The sequence below is a fragment of the Apodemus sylvaticus genome, chromosome 17 (genome assembly GCF_947179515.1).
Source record: "Apodemus sylvaticus chromosome 17, mApoSyl1.1, whole genome shotgun sequence".
Classification (NCBI taxonomy): domain Eukaryota; kingdom Metazoa; phylum Chordata; class Mammalia; order Rodentia; family Muridae; genus Apodemus; species Apodemus sylvaticus.
This window is the reverse complement of record NC_067488.1, coordinates 66742140-66760896: the sequence shown is the minus strand read 5'-3', so window position 1 is coordinate 66760896 and position 18757 is coordinate 66742140. Positions and strand designations below refer to the sequence as shown.

Sequence of the window (18757 nt, the reverse complement as noted above, 5' to 3'; positions counted from 1 at the left end):
TTAAAGATATAAAAAGCCCAGTTTTTTAAATTCTTAAAAGAATTTGGTCCACATATGCCAGAAACATAAACACATAGTTACTTTTTTAATCCAAGTTTTCTGTTTATGTTAGCTAGACTCTGCACAACAGCTTTATATCACTGTTTCATTAACTAGAATGGGAAGTGATTTTTTTTTTCTTAATTTGAGGTTAGTAGGTAATTAACTGAACCATCAAGCTGTCTTTTTCAGCAGTCTATAAATATTTGGTATCAAATAATTGAGGAGTAACATCTCAGGAGTTAAAAAAAAGTACTTGCCAGTTTGAAAGTCACAGACAGTTTACTGTTCTATAATTAGATAAAGAGAAAAAAGAAGAACCCTTGGTAGCAGGAATAAGCAAGAGTCTTCCACAGTCTGGCATCTGCAAGGAAATGAGAAAAAAGTTTTTACTTCCTTTCAGCAACAAAAGTACCAACTACATTTGATAACAGTTGACACAACCCCTCAAACTCTCTTACAAGAGCTGTTCCAGAAATTCACTGTTGTTAATGGCTGACCCTCTTTTCTTCAGTACCTCTGTGTACACGAAAACTTGCTAAGTGAATTAAAAACATTTTTCACAGTCATTAATGAACATTTCTAATGTGTCAACAGCTTCACAAGTGAGAACTGACTCTGTAGGCATCTGACTACTTTATTACTCATTAATAAAAAAATACAGATGCATATGTATCTGTGTGCATGAAGACTCTTAAAAATTATATTCATTCAGGGATGTAGAGATGACTCAGTAGTTACGAGCATTTGTTGCTTTTGTAGAGGAGCCAGGTTTGATTCCCAACACTCACAAGGTGGTTCACAACCATCTATAGCTCTATTTCCGGGGAATCTGATGCCCTCTTCTGATCTCCATGGGCAACAAAGCATGCATGTGTAATAGTGAAGTTAAAAAGCAAAATACCATCCAGGTGTGGTACCACATGCCTTTAATCCTAGCATTCAAGAGACAGAGAAAGGTGGATCTCTATGAGTTGGAAGCCAGACTGGTTTAAGTTCCAGGACAGCTAGGGTTAAATAATCAAGAGACCTTGTTTCAAAAAAGTGGATAAGGGTGAGTGGAAGAAAGCACCTTGTTTTTGTGTTATAAGAAGCTTCTCCTAAGTTTTCATTACAGAGTTGTCCTTATTTACTAAACAGTTATATACTGTATTGATCATCAGACATTTTATACAACATGTTAAGAGAACAATTCAAAGTTCCCCATATTTATCCAGGTTTGTTCAATGTATTCTTTCTGATACACCTCAGTGTTATTTTTCTTCTGGGGCCAAATTTCATTTTCTTGTTTTCAGATATATTTAACAATTTAAAGTCAAAACCTACCAAGCTGAGTATGGATGGCACACTTTTTTTTTTTTTTTTTGGTTTTTTGAGACAGGGTTTCTCTGTGTAGCCCTGGCTGTCCTGGAACTCACTCTGTAGACCAGGCTGGCCTCGAACTCAGAAATCTGCCTGCTTCTGCCTCCTAAGTGCTGGGATTAAAGGCATGTGCCACCACTGCCTGGCGATGGCACACATTTTTAATTCCAGTGCTCATGAGGCAGAGGCAGGCAGATCTCTGAGTTTGAGGCTAGCCTAGTCAACAGAGCAAATTTCAGGACAGTCAGAGCTATACAGAGAAATCATGTCTCAGAAAAAAAGAAAAAGTCAAAACCTACAAAAAGTGGCCAATTGCTAGAAGAAATTGATAAATTTCTAGCAATGATTAAAGGTTTTTTCTTTTATTATTTTTTAACGCTTTCTTTTAAACTTTTTTTGAGACAGGGTTTCACTATATAGCTCTATTCTGGAACTCACTCTGTAGACCAGGCTGCCCTTTGACTCAGAGGTTCTTCTATTTGTGACTCTTTTGAATGCTGGGATTAAAGACTGACACACTACATCTGGCTGAGTGTTTCTACTTAGCTTTTCCACTTCTTATCAGAAGAAACATTAGGTCTGGTACAAAATAGACTCTACCACAGATTCATTTGCTTCACTGTGTAGACAGGGACTGGATAGCAACAGACCAATTACTCATTTATTTGATAAATATTCATTGAAGGACTACTATCTGCAAGACAGCTGAAATAGAATCCTATCCCAGTCTTCCTACAGTCCCTATCCCATAAGCAGTAGGGCTGGGCAATCTTAGCCAAGGCAGTCAAGCTTAGCTCTACCACACACAGGGAAGAGCCTCCAGGTTTCATCTGGGAAAAGGAGATTTTTGTGAGGTTTTGCACAAAAAAACAAAACAAAACAAAACAAAACAAAACAAAACAAAAAACCCCCAAAAACAAAAAACAAAAACCCAAAAAACTAAGTAATATCAATAGTGTAAGACTCTTTTTTTGTTGTTGTTGTTTTGTTGAGACAGGGTTTCTCTGTATAGCCCTGGCTGTCCTGGAACTTAATCTGTAGACCAGGCTGGCCTTGAACTCAGAAATCCACCTGCCTCTGCGTCCCAGAGTGCTGGGATTACAGGTGTGCACTGCTGCCACCATCACCCAGCTGCTGTAAGACTCTTACGAGACCCCAAAATTTTAAATGCCCATTAAGAAGAATATGGATTTTTTTTTACAAGATGATTAAACTGTACTGCATTGAGAAAGAATTGCAGAGCAGTGAAGCACAGCTGTTTGATTAATCTTACTCCATTACAAAAGGCAGGATAGATCTAGAATACAACTTTGATATCAAAAAACAAACAAACAAAAACCCAACAGTGTACACTAACATCAGGGAAAAGAACTTAGCGTGGTAATAGAATTCAAATATAAATAGTAAATGCCTATTCATTAGTCTGTAAAGCCATTATAGAGGCTATATACATAAAAAATACATGCACACCCAAAGCCTTAATTTGGTATCATAATCTGAAAGAAAATTGGACTCAAACTTCTTTATGTCCAGTTAAATTTTGCTACCACCTGAAGAGAGAGTGGAATGAAATACTTACTTGAATAGATGTTCAGTTACTGTGCATTTCCATCTACAAGAATAAACATTTTGAAATAAATAAATCACATCAATTGAAATTCATTCTACCCTCTGTGCTTACTAAACACAAAAAAATACAAATTACTTTTTTTTTTTTCCAAGCCAGGGTTTCTCTGTGTCGCCCTGGTTGTCCTGGAACTCACTCTGTAGCCCAGGCTGGCCTCAAACTCAGAAATCCACCTGCCCCTGCCTCCCAAGTGCTGGGATTAAAGACATGCGCCACCACTGCCCGGTGGGGTAGTAATCTTAAACAGAATTCAAAACTAGTGATAAGATTCCACTGAGAATCATGAAAAAAGAAAATAGTCTTTTACCTAATTTTTTTTTTCTTTTTCTGAGACAGTTTTACAGGCTGAAATCCAGATTCTCCAGTCTACCTCTCAAGTGCTGGGAATTACAGGTATATGCTACCATGGATGGCTGTATCAAGCTTTTTGATATATTAGTGATCTCACTTTTGGTAAATGCAAATATTTAAATAAATGTGTTTTTACTATTTCTTTAAAGATTTTTTTTGTCTGTATGCATGTGTGCCTATGTGAGTTTATGTGCATCACGTGTATGCAGGTAGCCATGGAAGTCAGGGCATTAGGTCTCCCAGAACTGGAATTACAGGCAAGTGTGAGATGCTTGATATAGGTGCTGGGAACCAAAACACAGCCTCTGCCAGAGCAGCAGGTGCTCTTAATTGCTGAGCCATCTCTCTAGCTTCTTTAAAGGGAATCCTTTCTACTCTAAAAACTTAAAAAGTAACAAAAACTGAAATCAAGGCAATTCAAGTGAATTTGGATTTGGGAATAATACCAGAAAGTCTGGATTAAGTCTGGATTAAGATCATATGATTTTAGGTATTTTGTTCTTTTTAAAAATCTTTTAAACAATTGTTGTGTATATATATGTTGTATACATATGTGTATGATGTAGGAAGAGCTTTTTCTCTCCCTTTACTGTGTTCAAGGCTCAAAAGCAAATTGTCAGATTTGCATAAGTGCTTATACCTGATGAACCATCTCCTGGCCCTTACCCTGGGTATTCCGAATGCAGCAATTTTTTTCCTTTCGTCCGTCCGTCCTTCCTTCCTTCTTTTCCTTCCTTCCCTTTCTTCCTTTCCTCCTTTCTTCCTTCCTTCCCCCCTTCCCTTTCTAAATGTATGTGAGAACACTCTCCTCTCTTCAGACATAACAGAATAGCATTGGATTCCATTTCAGATAGTTGTGAGCCACCAATAGTTGCTGGGAATTGAACTCAGGATCTCTCAAAGAGTAGTTGGTGTTCTTAACTGCTGAGGCATCTCTCCAACCCACCAGCCCACCTCTTCCCTTTTTTAAATTACAAAAAAAAAATGTGTGGTCTATATATACATATGGTACCACATGTGTGTTTGGTGTCTGTGGAGGCCAGAAGAAGTTGTTTGGCTCCTGGAACTGGAGTTACAGATAACTGTGAGCTGTTATATGGGTGCTGGGAACCTAACTTGGGTTCTCCATAAGAGCAGAAACTACTCTTAACTGAGCCATTTCTCTAGCCTCCCAGATTTTTTTTTTTTTAAAAAAAGGGCGGAATGGTGTGAATTTCATACCTGTTTATCCAGTATGGGTTCAGCTGTTTAGGGAAGATACCTGAACTTCATTCCCTATGCTGCTGCTTAGCACTTTTCTTTTTCTCTACCCATTTAGGTTACTAAAATACCATTTTTTTTTTTAAATTAATGCCTTAACAATAAGAGGTGACTTTTACTTAGCCAAAATTAATAGCTTCTCTATTGGCCTCTACATCTACTTAGTACACCGACATTAGTAATTACTTCACTTCAGGAAAAGACCCTTTTGGGTTTTGTGCTCTCACACTTTATCTTTTAAAAATATTTTTATTATTTTAATTATTTATATGCATGTGTGTTACTGTGGAGTTATGTATCTATGAGATTAGGTGTCAGAGAAGTTGGATTACTTGTAAATGGAGTTTACAGGAAGTTGAGAGTCACTTGACATGGATGCTGGAAACCAAACCCAGAATTAGATTCTCTAGAAGAGCAGTAGTTGCAAGATATTTTTAATTTCTTGTTTATAACCAGGCCTAGGAGTACCATGAGGTAAATGAGGTGCTTTGAGCACAAAATTTAGAGTCACATTGATTTTCAGCATCAGGCTGAACATACCTAAATAATAAAACCAACTGTTTTTGTTACAATGAAAAGTGCAAGAACACTTTGACCTCTATTTTACTTACTGTTTTTCCATGGCAGAACATAGGGCAGAGACTTGGGAACTCGCATGCCTGAAGCGAGGTTACTCTTATGTTCCATAACTATGTTATTTGCAGGACTGAAAAAAAAAAGGAATACTTTGATGTCATCATATCAGTATTCTTCAGGTATACACGTAGAAGACAATCAAAATGTGTTTTTAAATGGAGGGAAAAACAACCACTCATCTGAAATGTGGACACACTTCTATTAAAACATTCTTGCAATTAGAATGATTACCAATTTTCTGGAATGTTCCATATGTGTATTAAGATGGTATGGTGGCACATGCCTTTAATCCTAACACTCAGGAGGTAGAGGCAGGAAGATTTTTGAATTCAAGGCCAGTCTGGTCTAACAGAGCCAGTTACAGGATAGCCAGGGCTACCTAGAGAATCCCTGTCTCAAAAAGCAAAGCAAAACAAAAATAACAAAAGATAGTGTTTTACATTTACTTTTTAAAAATAATTTATTTGTTTGTTTTTGGTTTTTCGAGACAGGGTTTCTCTGTGTAGCTCCTGCTGTCCTGGAACTCACTCTGTAGACCAGGCTGGCCTCAAACTCAGAAATCTGCCTGCTTCTGCCTCCCAAGTGCTGGGATTAAAGGCATGCACCACCACAGCCCGACCAATTTATTTATTTTTTATGTATACTGATACTTTGCCTGCGTTTGTCTGTGTGAAGGTGTTGGGTTTCCTGGAACTGAAGTTACAGACAGCTGTGAGCTGCCATGTGGGTGCTGGGATTTGAATCTGGGTGCTCTAGAAGAGCATCCAGTGATTTTAACTGCTGAGCCATTTCTTTAGCCCCTTACATTTACATTTTATAGAAACTGAGATAAACATCAATGCCATCTACTAGTCTGTAGTATGACAAAATCCCACCCCTGCAAATAAGACAGGGATTGTCTGTTCTTGGCTGGAACTCACTATATACACCATGCTGCTGTCAAACTCAAAATGATTTGCCTGTCTTTGCCTCCTTAGTGTGAGTGCTGAGATTGAAGGTATGTGCCACCATGCTTGGCTGCAGCCAATCTCTTCATAAATGACTATTTTTATGTGTATGGGTATTTTTGTCTACATGCATGTCGATACACCATTTGTGTGCTTAGTGTCTACAGAAGGCAGTGGAGATTATTAGACTCCTATAGTGACATTTTTAAGAATTTCTGAAATTTTGGTTTCTTTAAAAACATAGAAATATAAGAATGTACTTTTATTTTAATCTCAGGTGTGGGGCTGCTTCAGACTGTCTGAAGTGTGGTTTTGCTAGCTGAAGATAAATTTCTGCATTTAGTGATATTTAGAATTCTGGGAACTTTTCAGAGGGTATATAAATGCTAGAGCCAGGACAGGTGGGGTTGGTAACTGTTGGTCATTTAGAGGGGGTAGTTTCAGTTTGTTAGAAGTCATGCTCAAAAAAGAAAAGGAAAGAAATTAGATTCAGGGATCTCTCCCCTCCCCCCTTCTAGCTAGTGATGGAGTGAAACTGGGGGATGAAAGGTGGGGAAAAAAGAATCCACAAAGAAGCAAATACCGGCTATGGATTTCCCTGGAGCTGGAGTTACAGACAGTTCAAATACCGGCTATGGATTTCCTTGGAGCTGGAGTTACAGACAGTTCAGAGCCAGTATGTGGGCTCTGAGAATTGAACCTGAGTCCTCCAGAAAAATTAACCATTGAGTCATCTCTCCAGTCCCTAAAATAAATCTCTTAACTGAAGCCAGTTAAAGTTGCCACCAATAAAACTAATCTAAGTTTTTCTATTTTTTTATTCAAAATAGTGTGCATTTAAAATTAGCTACTTCAGTAATTAAGAAAAAAAGTCAAGCATTTTATGAGTGCTTAGCAGTTAAGAGCATGCACCACTCTTCCAAGAGACCTGAGTTTGATTCCCAGTCCCTGTATGTTCACAACCATCTGTAGTTCTGCCTCTGACACCTCTGGCCTCTGTGGAACCTCCACTCATGTGCTCATTATCTCTACACACATAATTAAAAAAAATACAAAATCAAGCATTTAGGCAAAAATAAAGCATAGTATTTTATTACTTTATTCTCTAACCCTGAAACAGTCTCATTTGTATTTGAAATTTGGTCTTCTAAGGTTTGAATGTAGGTATAACGAGAAATCTTACAGTTCTAAATTGGATAGAGAATATTAGTAGTAAAAAGAGAGATATTCTTCCTTTCTCATTAAGATGCTCTGGATTTCCAATCTCAAATAACTTTTAGCATCTTAAAAAAGATTTACACGTATATATGGACATGTAAGAGTGTCCACAGAGCCTAGAAGAGGGTATGGATCCCATAGAACTGGAGTTATAAGCAGCTGCTTTAAAGAGCAACAAGTACTCTTAACTCCTGAAGTCATCCCTTCAGTCCACCCCCCCCCCCCCCCCAGGAGGTTTCTCTGTGTAGCTCTGGCTGTCCTGGAACTTGCTCTGTAGAGCTAAGGCTGACCTGCCCTGGGTACTGAATTAAAAGCACATACCATCAGACCCAACTCTATTTTTTTTTTTTTTGTCACACACCTGGATTTGGGGGAGGTAATGATGAGATTAAGACCTTTTAATTTACCTGTTGTTGCCACAGAAGCTGGCTGTGCCCCAGACAAATGGGGTGCTAGTCTGTTCCCACAAGTCTGCCAAAGGAAGCAAAATAGTTTGTGATACTGTTAGATAAAACACCAATCTATGTTAGTTAAATTTGTCAAATGAGAAATAATACAGCTAAGTTTTGAGGGGTGTAAGAAAAAAACTGATTGAGTACTCTGCTCAAGTGATACAGAACCAGGAATTTAACAATGAAGGATATAAATGTAAGAGCCATAAATAATAATAAATGTGCTCAGGAACAATCAAGCACAGATGGTACAACCAATTTATGGGGAAAACAGATTAAAGAAGTGCTTCTTCCAATCAAGGGGGATAAGCTATTTTATATGTCTGCACAGTGATACAAATGCTCATTTGGGGGTCCAATAAAAACAATAAGGTGTTCTGAACATGTATGCTCATAAAAAAAGAAAATCTTCCTTATGTCTCAATCAAATGATTTGAGATTTAAATATGTGAAGAAAGCAAAAACGTAGAAGCATTTTACCTTTATCCCAGTCTTCATCACAAGGAGGGCACTGCCATGTGCTCTCAGCCAGAGTCTCTTGTCCAAGGTTCCTGGTTTGGTTGACTGCAAGACAACAGAGATTTGATATATAAAGAACAGAGGGTGTGGTATTTGCTAGGTTATTCTGTTTAAGGGATTTAAGGCCTTTAAAGGCTGCAAGGTAGCCAATAAAATCTTTGTTTCTAAACATGGATAGGGTGAATACCATATTTATGGTAGTAACAGGACTATTTATTGAGACAGGGTCTTGTATTCTTGCCTGGCCTCAGACTCAAAGATGACCTTGAACTCCAGACCCTCATGCTTCTACCTCTTGAGTACCAGGATTATAAGTCAGCACCACCATGACCATTTTTGTGGTACAGAAGCTGGAACCCAGGGCTTTATCCATGGGAGGCAAGTGCTCGACCCACTGAGCTCCATCTCCAGCCCCAAGGACTTTATTTTTAGATGATTTATTATAATAGTAAAGTGAATCAGGCTGTTCAGAAGAGAAAGCAGTCTGACCTATATAGAAGCTAACAACCCACTGCTACAATGATATAATCATCTCAAAGGCAGAAAAATATTCTTTTGAAATGGTTAAAGCCAGAAAACAAGCCAATGATGTAGCCTAACTCCATACTGAGCAGCTAACCCTGGAATCCTGGGGCATTTCAGCTAGTCTGGCTTACCCACATCCTGCTCAATACAGCTCTTGTCATCACAGCTCGAGATGTGATGACTGATCTCAGCCCGGGGAACCTGGTGCCGAGCATTGAAGGGACAAGTAGCCAATTTGTTTGCGACATCAGGATGATTCTGTGAAAAAAAAATTAAGAGACCAATTCTTTGGATTTCTTTTTTTTTCTTCTTTTCTTTTTCTTCTTTTTCTTCTTTTTTTTTTGGTTTTTCGAGACAGGGTTTCTCTGTGTAGTCCTGGCTGTCCTGGAACTCACTCTGTAGACCAGGCTGGCTTTGAACTCAGAAATCCGCCTACCTCTGCCTCCCAAGTGCTGGGATTACAGGCATGCGCCACCACACCCGGCTGGATTTCTTAAAATTCAAGGAAACTAGCTCAGCTTTTTTCTATAAATAGCTCCCTGAAATCCCTTAAGTTTGTATCTTGTAGGTGTGGTGGGTACACTCGGTCATGGTAGGCACACTCATCACAGAAAATTGAGAAGGAATTATCATCCATACAGACCATGCAGCTCCTATCTCAATATGATCAAAATGCAAACCTTTTGGTTATGACTGCAGGGTTAATAACACATGCACACTGAGATTTTAATGGCTTATAAAGAGCAAAACAGTCAGTATTAGCCATCTCTGCACTCTGTTTATCAGATGGCACAGCCTGCAGTGCTGGAATTCTCTGGGTGTCTTTGAAAGCTAACATTCAGGATCAACAGTAACAGTGAGGCAGACAGCACTGCAGTGTGCCCTGCTACTGCAATTTGACAATGTTGGGAAATAACTGTTGTAAGGGAGCTGCAGAGACAAGCTAATTTTTTTTCATACCAACAGAGACACTTAAAAGTAATGATCTCTGAAATGAGGAAGCAAACAACAACCTTTTTTGTTACTGTATTTTGTTTTTGGGTTGTTTTGTTTTTTGAGACAGGGTTTCTCTGTGTAGTTCTGTGCTATCCTGGAATTCTGCTCAGATCAGACTAACCTAGAACTTGGAGATCCATGTGCCTCTGTCTCCCAAGTGCTGGTATCAAAGGTATGTCATCATCATTGCCTGGTAAACAATTTCAGCTATTTCAGTTAGAAAAAGCCCAAATGACCTATACTTTGTGGACCAGTATCATTTTTTTTAAAAGATTTATTTATTTAATGTATGGATGCTTTATCTGCAAGTAGACTTGCATGCCAGAAGAGGACATCAGCATCAGATCCCATTATAGATGGTTGTAAGCTACCATGTGGTTGATGGGAATTGAACTCGGGACCTCTGGAAGAGCAGTCAGTGCTCTTAACAGCAGAGTCACCTCTCCAGCCCATCCATCTATCCATCCATCCATCCATCCATCCATCCATCCATCCATCCATTTATTTATTTATACAGTATCTTGTTTTAAACTCAAACTAAGTATTTATTATCACCAAAATGTCATGGTAAATGTACCAGCAATTAAGAGATTTAAGAAAGGAGGGCTTGGGGAGATGGTTCAAGATGCTGCTACTATGAAAGAGTAGCAGTCATACTAGGGGCCTGACAACTGCCTATAACTCCAGCTCCAGGCAATCTGACAGTCTTCTTGTCTCTGTGGGTGTACACACACACACACACACACACACACACACACACACACACACGAGGGCAAGGAGGTGGCTCAGTGGGTAAAGGAGCTGGCCACCAAGTCTGACAACCTGAGTTTGATTATCAAGGACCTATATGGTAGAAGGAGAGGGCTGATTCTCTTACACAAGCACACTGTGGTCCACACATGCTTGCAAACACACAAACATTTTAATGTTATTGGTGTCCCCCTCCCCCCAGAGAGGGTTTCTCTGTGTAGACCTGGCTGTCCTGGAACCCACTCTGTAGAACAGGCTGGTCTGGAACTCAGAAATCCGCCTGCCAAGTGCTGGGATTAAAGGTGCATGCCATCACCGCCCAGCTAATTGTTGTTTTAAAGAGAGAACATAAAGTTGGATAGGTAGAGAGTTAGGGAGGACCTGAGAAGAATTGGGGGAGGGAAACATGATCAAAATATTTTGTATGAAAAAAACTTTTTTCAATAAAAAAGGTTTTAAAGATGTTTCACAATCAAAACTCAAAGTGTAAAGCTAGTGAGAAGCAGGCTGGAAAAACACAGGACTAAGGAACTTGCATGGATCTGGAGGGATGGCTCATTGGTTAAGATTGCTTGTTGAGCAATCATGAGGACTTTAGTTTGAACTTCTGCACCCAGTAAACAAGCTGGGTATGGTCTTGCACATTTGTAATGCCAGCACTGGTAGGCAGCAAAGATAGGAGATAGCTTGCTAGCTGTCAGCCTAGTTGCAAAAATCTTAAGCCCCAGGTTCAGGGAGAGATCCAGTCTTAAAGGAATAAGGTAGAGTGAAAGATGAAAATATGCTAATCCTCTTGTAGTTTCCTCTTGTGTACATAAGTGTACACGTACTACATATACCATATCCACATGAAAGAAACTGGAGCTAGGTATAGTGGCACAGACCTTTTAATGCCAGCTCTAGGCAAGTGGAGGTAGGGAGATCTGCATGTAAAGGTCCTCCTTTACTACTGAGGTGAGGCCAACCTTGGCTACAAGAAGCTCTACTTAAAAAAGAGATGGCTCAGAGGTTAAGAGAACTGCTGCTCTTGCACAGGACCTGGATTCAGTCTCAGCACCCACAAGGTAGATTGCAACCATATGTAACTTTAGTTCCATGTTTCCTCAGTTACAGTTTCCTTCAGTTACAAAGCTTCCTTAGGCATCAGGTACACATATGATGTATATGCAGGCAAAACACTTATGTACATAAAATATAAATCTTAAAACAATGTTTAAAGAAAGATCTTACACTTTAATTGTATGTATTGTCTGTGTGTATGTATACATGAGTACAGGTGCCTGTGGAAGGCCAGAAGAGGGACTGGATTTTGTATATTTGGAGTTACAGGCAGTTGTGAGTTGACTGATATGGGTGGTTGGAACTTACTTTTGACCTCTGGAAGTGTAGCAAGTATTCTTAACCACTGAGCCATTTCTATAGCCCTGACATCAATATTTTAACAACCCTATACAAGTACTTTTTAATTAACAAAGGACTTGAGTAGGTTATATTAGCTAAGTCCATAAAGAAGTAACCAGAAAGAAATGCTTAAAAAAAAAAAAAAAAAAAAAGATGTGGCTGTAGAGATAGCTCAGTGGTTAACAGTGCTTACTGCTTTTCCAGAGGACCTAATTGCCTACATGGTGGCTCAGAACTGCCTATTGTTAACTCCAGTTTCAAGGGACCTAACGCCCTCTTCTGGCCTCTATGGGCACCCGAGTGCACAATGTGCACACAAACTTATACAGATATCCACATAAAAAAAACTTAAAAAAAAAAAAAAGCTGTTGCAATGAACATTCCTTAGTGAAGATGTGGACAGAGGGATATATTGTGGGACACACTGTGACACATTACACCTACCATGATGAGATTTTGTATGCTTTGTTATTTGTGTGTTTTTTATTTTGTGAGGGGAGGTTGTAAGGGCAAGGGGCAGATGCAAGGGGATAGGAAGATGAGTGGGACAGGGATACATGATATGAAACAAAGAATAAAGTTAAAAAAAGGTAAAAAAAAAGATGTTAAAAATTAGGGAGTTATTTTTGAAACAATATTTTCCTGGGCTAACAATTTTAAACAAAAAATCAGGAAGAGATGTAATAGAGGGACTGGAGAGATGGGCTAGTGGTTAGAAACACTTGTTGCATTTTCAGAAAACCCAGATTTGTTTCATGGTTTCCACATGATGGTTAGTAACTATCTTTTAATTCTTCCAGAAGATCCAATACCCTCTTCAGACCTCCACAGGCAGTAGGCACACACATGGTGCACATATACTTAATTAAATTAAGATGCCCATACACATAAAAATAAATCTAAAACTATTTTTAAAAGAAATAATGAACACATCAAACTTAATAAAGTAGAGTTTTTCATTACTAGGAAAAAAATTAGTGATTCCTTTGTTTTTCTGAAAACCAAGCTAAATAAATTTGTGCCTAATTTTTTTTTAAAGAATACCAATGTTAGATACAGATACCAAAACTTTAGTATTTAATCCAAACTATATATAATTCATATTCAGTATCTTAAAATAATAGGTTCAAGCCCTAGTACCACAAAAAAACATGTGTGAATGTACATGCCTAGATACTCTAGAGATACTGTTTTTAAACAATGCTTTGTGGCTAGTTAGAAGAAAATAAAAGATTAAAATTTTATATACTTCAAGGAATAAAACAAACACTTGTAAATATTGAAATTTATCAAAGGTAGACTTGCCAAACAATCTGGCATTCAATTAAAATATGTATGTTAAATTATTTGTTGCTTACAAAGCTTGACTCTTCAGAAGAACTCAAGAGGCATAAAAGGGCATATTATAAAAATAATACTCTACCTTTCTGCACTTGATAAGATGATAAGGAAACCTGCAGGCCCTGATCTGGTGATTTTTATCATAGGGGCACTGTAATAACTTTTCAGGGTCCAGGGAGTCGACTGAAAGACAGAAAAATACATTAAGTATATAGTATAATAGGACTCTGTAAAACTAGACCACATTAGTGTTTTCAATAAATCCATAGTGAAAGAATAAGGCAGTCTAAAGAAAAGTTAGATTAAAATAAAGTGTGACTGGCCTGGTGGTAGTGGCACATGCCTTTAATCCCAGTGTTCAGAAGCAGAGGCAGGTGGATCTGAGTTCCAGGTCAGCTTGGTCTACAGAATGAGTCCAGGATAGCCAGAATTATATAAAGAAACCCTGTCTTGAAGAAAACAAACAAACAAAAAACCCAAAAAGTGTGATTAAATGATTAAAAGTGAAATGGAACTATGTGACAATAAAATTGTGTTATCTATCATTGGCTCTTAAGTACAGTAGTATTAAGAATGGTGTACTGAGGTTTCATTCACATTTGGCTGAATACAGTTCTCATTCTTATAATGATATCCACACTAACTTTTCCCTTTTCCTTTTTTTTAAAAAAAATATTTATTTTATGTGAGTGCACTGTTGCTCTCTTCAGACACATCAGAAAAGGACATTGGATCCTGTTACAGATGGTTATGAGCCACCATGAGGCTGCTGGGAATTGAACTCAGGACCTCTGGAAGAGCAGTCAGTGCTCTTAACTGCTGTGCATCTCTCCAGCCCTCCTTTTCCTCCATTAAAGGTAACAATTTGTGGCCATTTTCATTCTCTAGATATTCCAACCACAGTTTCCTAACTAGCACACTAAAGTTGGAATGGACCGCTGGTGTACCAATATAACTAGTGTGGTCAACTGCACTTTCCAACACTCTGAATCTAGCTAGCTGTAAGTCAAGTTGAGAATAATAATCTCATTAGCATCCTTGTCTATTTTATTTCTAGTTAAGAAGTTGATAGCCATGGTGCTTCAATTGAGTGTTCTATGAAGTATTAATAACTAGAGTTTTCCCGAAATTTGTTCTTTGCTTTACTCCTTTCTGTATGTTGTATTGGGTACTCTCATACCTTGACAATGATCTCATTACTTTTGTCAGGTAGGTGATTTTACTTTTCATGTTTTGGAACATAGATGAGAAAAAATTTCCTTAATCTAATGACTACCAAACTGGCCAGCTAAAATAAAAATAAACTGCAAAGTCAGAACCTCCTACAGCTAAGACAATTGTAGACACAAACTGCTGTGTTAAGAAAACACTGAACCTATACCATGTTATTCAAAGCTGCCTTTAGGCTATCCAAGCTGCCCAGGCTGTGCCCCAAATCTTAACAAGCCTGGTTAGGAAAGAAAATTAAATAGTGCATTCTGAGAGCAAAAGGCACCTAATAAAACACTCTTGCCACTCCAGAAGGTAAGGATAAAAGCAAGACAAACAATTCACCACTGATAAGAAGCTTATAAACCAGGAGACTGCAGTGAAAGTCAGAAACCAGAGGGGAATTGAATCTGACAGTTTCACTGGAAGAGTGGTAAACATGGAATAAATTGCTAACCATGGTCATGATGCAAATCAGCTTGAAAGGTGATCTGAAGGACAGAACGAATAGGGAGGCAAGGTCCCAGAGGACAGGCTGCTTATTATGCCACTGAGCTCTTAGCCAGCAATCTCTTATTTCTGAAGCTTCAGAACACCCAGGGAGCATTCACAGATGAAATTCTTATTAGTTTTCCTTCATTTAATCCATTCCATCACTAGCAAATGTCAGCAGTTGACAGAATGGAGGTACCCTATGATTCATACATATTATAACTGCCATATAGAGCATGTGTCAAAGTTGGTAATGAGAACTACCATAAATGTTTTACTTCTTAGTCTTGAAATTTAGGTCAGCTCTAATTTACTGTTCCACCTTGAAAAGAATCTGTTTATTTATCAATGATCACCTATTTATCTATATCCATCCACCCATTTATCCATCCACTTATCAATCATCCATTCATCCATCTATCTTGGCCACCAATATATCCACCGATTTAACCATCAATCAATTATCTATCTATCTATCTATCTATCTATCTATCTATCTATCATCTTGGTATTAAAATATGGGTCCTGAGAATGCTATACACATGCTCTACTACTGAGTTACATCCCCAGTATTGTAAAAATTTTGTACTTATTGCTGTGTGTGGTGTGTGGTGTGTGTGTAGGTCAGAGGACAACTTTATAGAGTCAGTTTTCTCTCCTACTTTTATAAGAGTTCTAAAACTCAAACTAAGGCTGTCAGGTTTGGATGGTAATAAGCACTTACCCTTCAGCCATCTCAGTGGGCTATTGGTTTATCTTTTGATAGTCTTTCTGTGAAGCCCATGATGGCCTAGAAGTTATGATCCTCATGATTCAGCTTTCTATGAGTTGGGATTACAGTTGTATATCATTACACTTGGTTCTCACATGTCTTTAATTACTTAAGTTTAAAGTGTTTGTTTCAGATTACTTTTTTCATTGTAATGTGGCTGTAGACTAAAGAGTCTTATTTTAAATCTTAGCATCTGTATACCTCAAAACCACACAGACCTTTCTCAGCATTTCAGGGGGGAACTGAAGTTTTCACAACATACGCTCTACTCAGGCACCAAACTACACATAAATGATGTATTATTTTCTAAAAACATCAAGTAGTACATACTGTAAGTGTCTTCCATGCTGATGGCAAAGGAGTCCTGTTCAAGTGCTAGAGAGAAAAGGATGGTTCAGAATCAGAAATGAAATACATCAAATAGTAGCCCTAAGATGTGGGGTCATTCCTGGAACTGAAGCTGCCCCAAGTTTAATAAAATAAACACTTAGCATACAACCTTTTCCCTAAGTTTCTTCTTAAAGGCATTCTTTACTCCTATGACTCAGTTTAGCATCATTGCATAAGTCACATTCTTGGAATAAACAGCTAGGTCAAATATGACAACTGACAAACTACATTCAGGTGACAACATAACAATTTAGTTTATGTGGTATTACAACATCTGCCACTGTTTACACGCTATTAGGATTTGATGGTATTTAACAAAATGGGGGCCAAGTCAAGGTCATAAAAATACCAGTATTTAAACATCTAGATAAACTACTTTAAAGCGTTTCTTTCAAGCTGGAAAGATGATTAAGTGGTTAAGGGTTCTGGGTGCTCTTAGAGACACCTGGGTTTGAGTCCCAGCACCCACATTGCTTACAACTATAACTCCCGTTTCAGGGTATCAGATACCCTCTTCTGGCTTCTGTGGGCAAAATGCACACAAATATGTATAAAATAAAAAATATGTCTCATTTAATGACTTTTTTTCTTTTTTGAGAGACATGGTTTCTCTGTATAGCCCTAGCTGTCCTGGAACTCAATCTGCAGACCAGGCTGACTTGAACACAGAGAAGTCCACCTGCCTTTGCCTCCTGAGTGCTGGGATTAAAGGCATTTTCAACCATACCCGGCTTAGTAACTTTTCTTAATCATGATCAGAAAATGTCACACCAATTTTCTCCCTTTCTAGCCATGCTTCATTCTGTTCCTCTCATTTCCTAAATAATGGCAAGATAAACACTGTTTCAGTCAGTACTGGTTACTTAACTTCATTGAGGGAACTTATGTGAATGTTAAGAAAAAATTAAGAGCTCATAGAGAATACCTAAGAGAACAAATATAACAAATATGAACAAAAATCAAAAGAGAAAATGTCTGTGAGTTTGAAGTCTCTTTTACTGGAATCTCTATCGAACACTGATTTAGTTCACTTATTATGGGAAAACTAATTTTGTATATAATCTCTCCCATAGGAATCTTCTGAAAATTGTATGCACATATAGCTGTTGTCTCTAGGTAAGCTCTCCTTTGGCCTCTCACACAAATTCCACACCCTTCCCCCCATTCTATGACATAAGCAGCATTAGAACCTTTGTTAGGAAATACAGGTGATCAGCTAAACTCTAGTTTAGTACTTTGCTCCAGAGCCCATTTGTTAATGGCAATATTAGGGAAACTATCTGAGAACTACTCTTAATGTTTAGGCTAAACTATCCTAACCCTTGTGGAACTTCTACTACAGTTATGTCATACTTTGTTAAAAATTAAAAAAAAAAAGGTTTTAAGGAAGAACCAAGAATTGCTTAAAAAAAAGTATAAAAAAGAACGATGGGTAAGATATTCAGCAACTGAAGAGAGCTGACCTATTCTTTCCTAGCAAACAGACTGATTCCAAGTAGGCCAAGGACGCTGGAATTCATAACACCATCATTCAGCTGTCTCTTATCTTCCCCATCAAATTTGTTAACAGGTGATTGATTCCTTTCTCCCAATACTAGGCTGTCAGTGAATTTGGACAAAGTGAGAATTTGAAGCTACTGTTTAAACTCTGAAAAAACTTGCAGGTCTTAGTAAAGTAGTAATTTTTTTCCCCTTACAAAAAAGCTTCCCTAACCACTCCCCCCGCCCCCCCCCCCCAAATTCGAGGAGATTCAAACAACAATAACCAGACAAGGGGGAGGTTACCTAGAAAACAAGGCAGAAAAAGGTACCAGGCAGTCCGTCAAGTAGACGATGGCCGACGCAGCCGGTGATCAGAGCTTAAGGCTGAGGAGTGAGGGAGGACACTACTTCGAAGGTATCTCATACATGAACTGCTTACAAGGATTGACCCGAGCCAAGACCCTACCGCCTTTCCTCTTTCCTACCTCAGTCCAGAAGCTCTCCCCACTGCCGACTTCGCCTCACAGCCAGGCCCCGGCAACGCCCACTTCCGGCCTGATGCCAGGGCGGGGCCGTACTTCCTGTGACTGTGGCTTGCGCAGGCCCAGTGCAGTGAGGTCAGCTCATGTGATGCCCTTTTCCTTTGGCCCCCCACTTCCTGCCACTAGGGCTACTCCTTGAGGTCTTAGGTTTCTTTGCTTTTAGCCTTCAACCTTCCTCTACTTCCTGGCCTAAATGCTCCTAAGTGGGTAGAGAGCTTCTTTTGTTGACTTTCGAGCGGCCATCTTAGAAAAATCAGGGAAAGAATGGGGCTGGTAGGGTGCTGTTTATAAGGAAACCTTGTTTGTGGAAGTTAAGATAGAAATGTAATTTAAAATTTGAGAGTTTAAAAGAGGAATGATGGAGACAGGTACAATAGTTTAAAGAAAAATCAAAAAAGGCAGGGAGGAATTTTGTGTCCGTGTAGTGCATCTAGGCTCTCAATTGA

General features: G+C 38.6%; 1 protein-coding gene across 3 annotated transcripts; it reads right to left on the bottom strand.

The window, feature by feature from the left end:
* Window positions 1-302: 302 nt before the first annotated feature.
* Window positions 303-18325, bottom strand: Gtsf1 (gametocyte specific factor 1). 3 transcript variants are annotated; one of them, XM_052160698.1, is made up of 10 exons: window positions 18255-18295; window positions 18073-18153; window positions 16228-16272; window positions 13507-13607; window positions 9068-9194; window positions 8373-8456; window positions 7848-7911; window positions 5251-5345; window positions 2981-3013; window positions 303-403 (listed from the first exon to the last, which is right to left on the bottom strand). In XM_052160698.1, exons 3-9 carry the CDS (start codon window positions 16241-16243, stop codon window positions 2997-2999), a joined length of 504 nt encoding a protein of 167 aa, XP_052016658.1. In that variant the 5' UTR covers window positions 16244-16272; window positions 18073-18153; window positions 18255-18295; the 3' UTR covers window positions 303-403; window positions 2981-2996. The 3 variants fall into 3 exon arrangements, with proteins under 3 accessions (XP_052016658.1, XP_052016656.1, XP_052016657.1); XM_052160696.1 differs by lacking the exon at window positions 18073-18153 and having other exon boundaries at window positions 18255-18325; XM_052160697.1 differs by lacking the exon at window positions 18255-18295 and having other exon boundaries at window positions 18073-18248.
* Window positions 18326-18757: the final 432 nt, after the last annotated feature.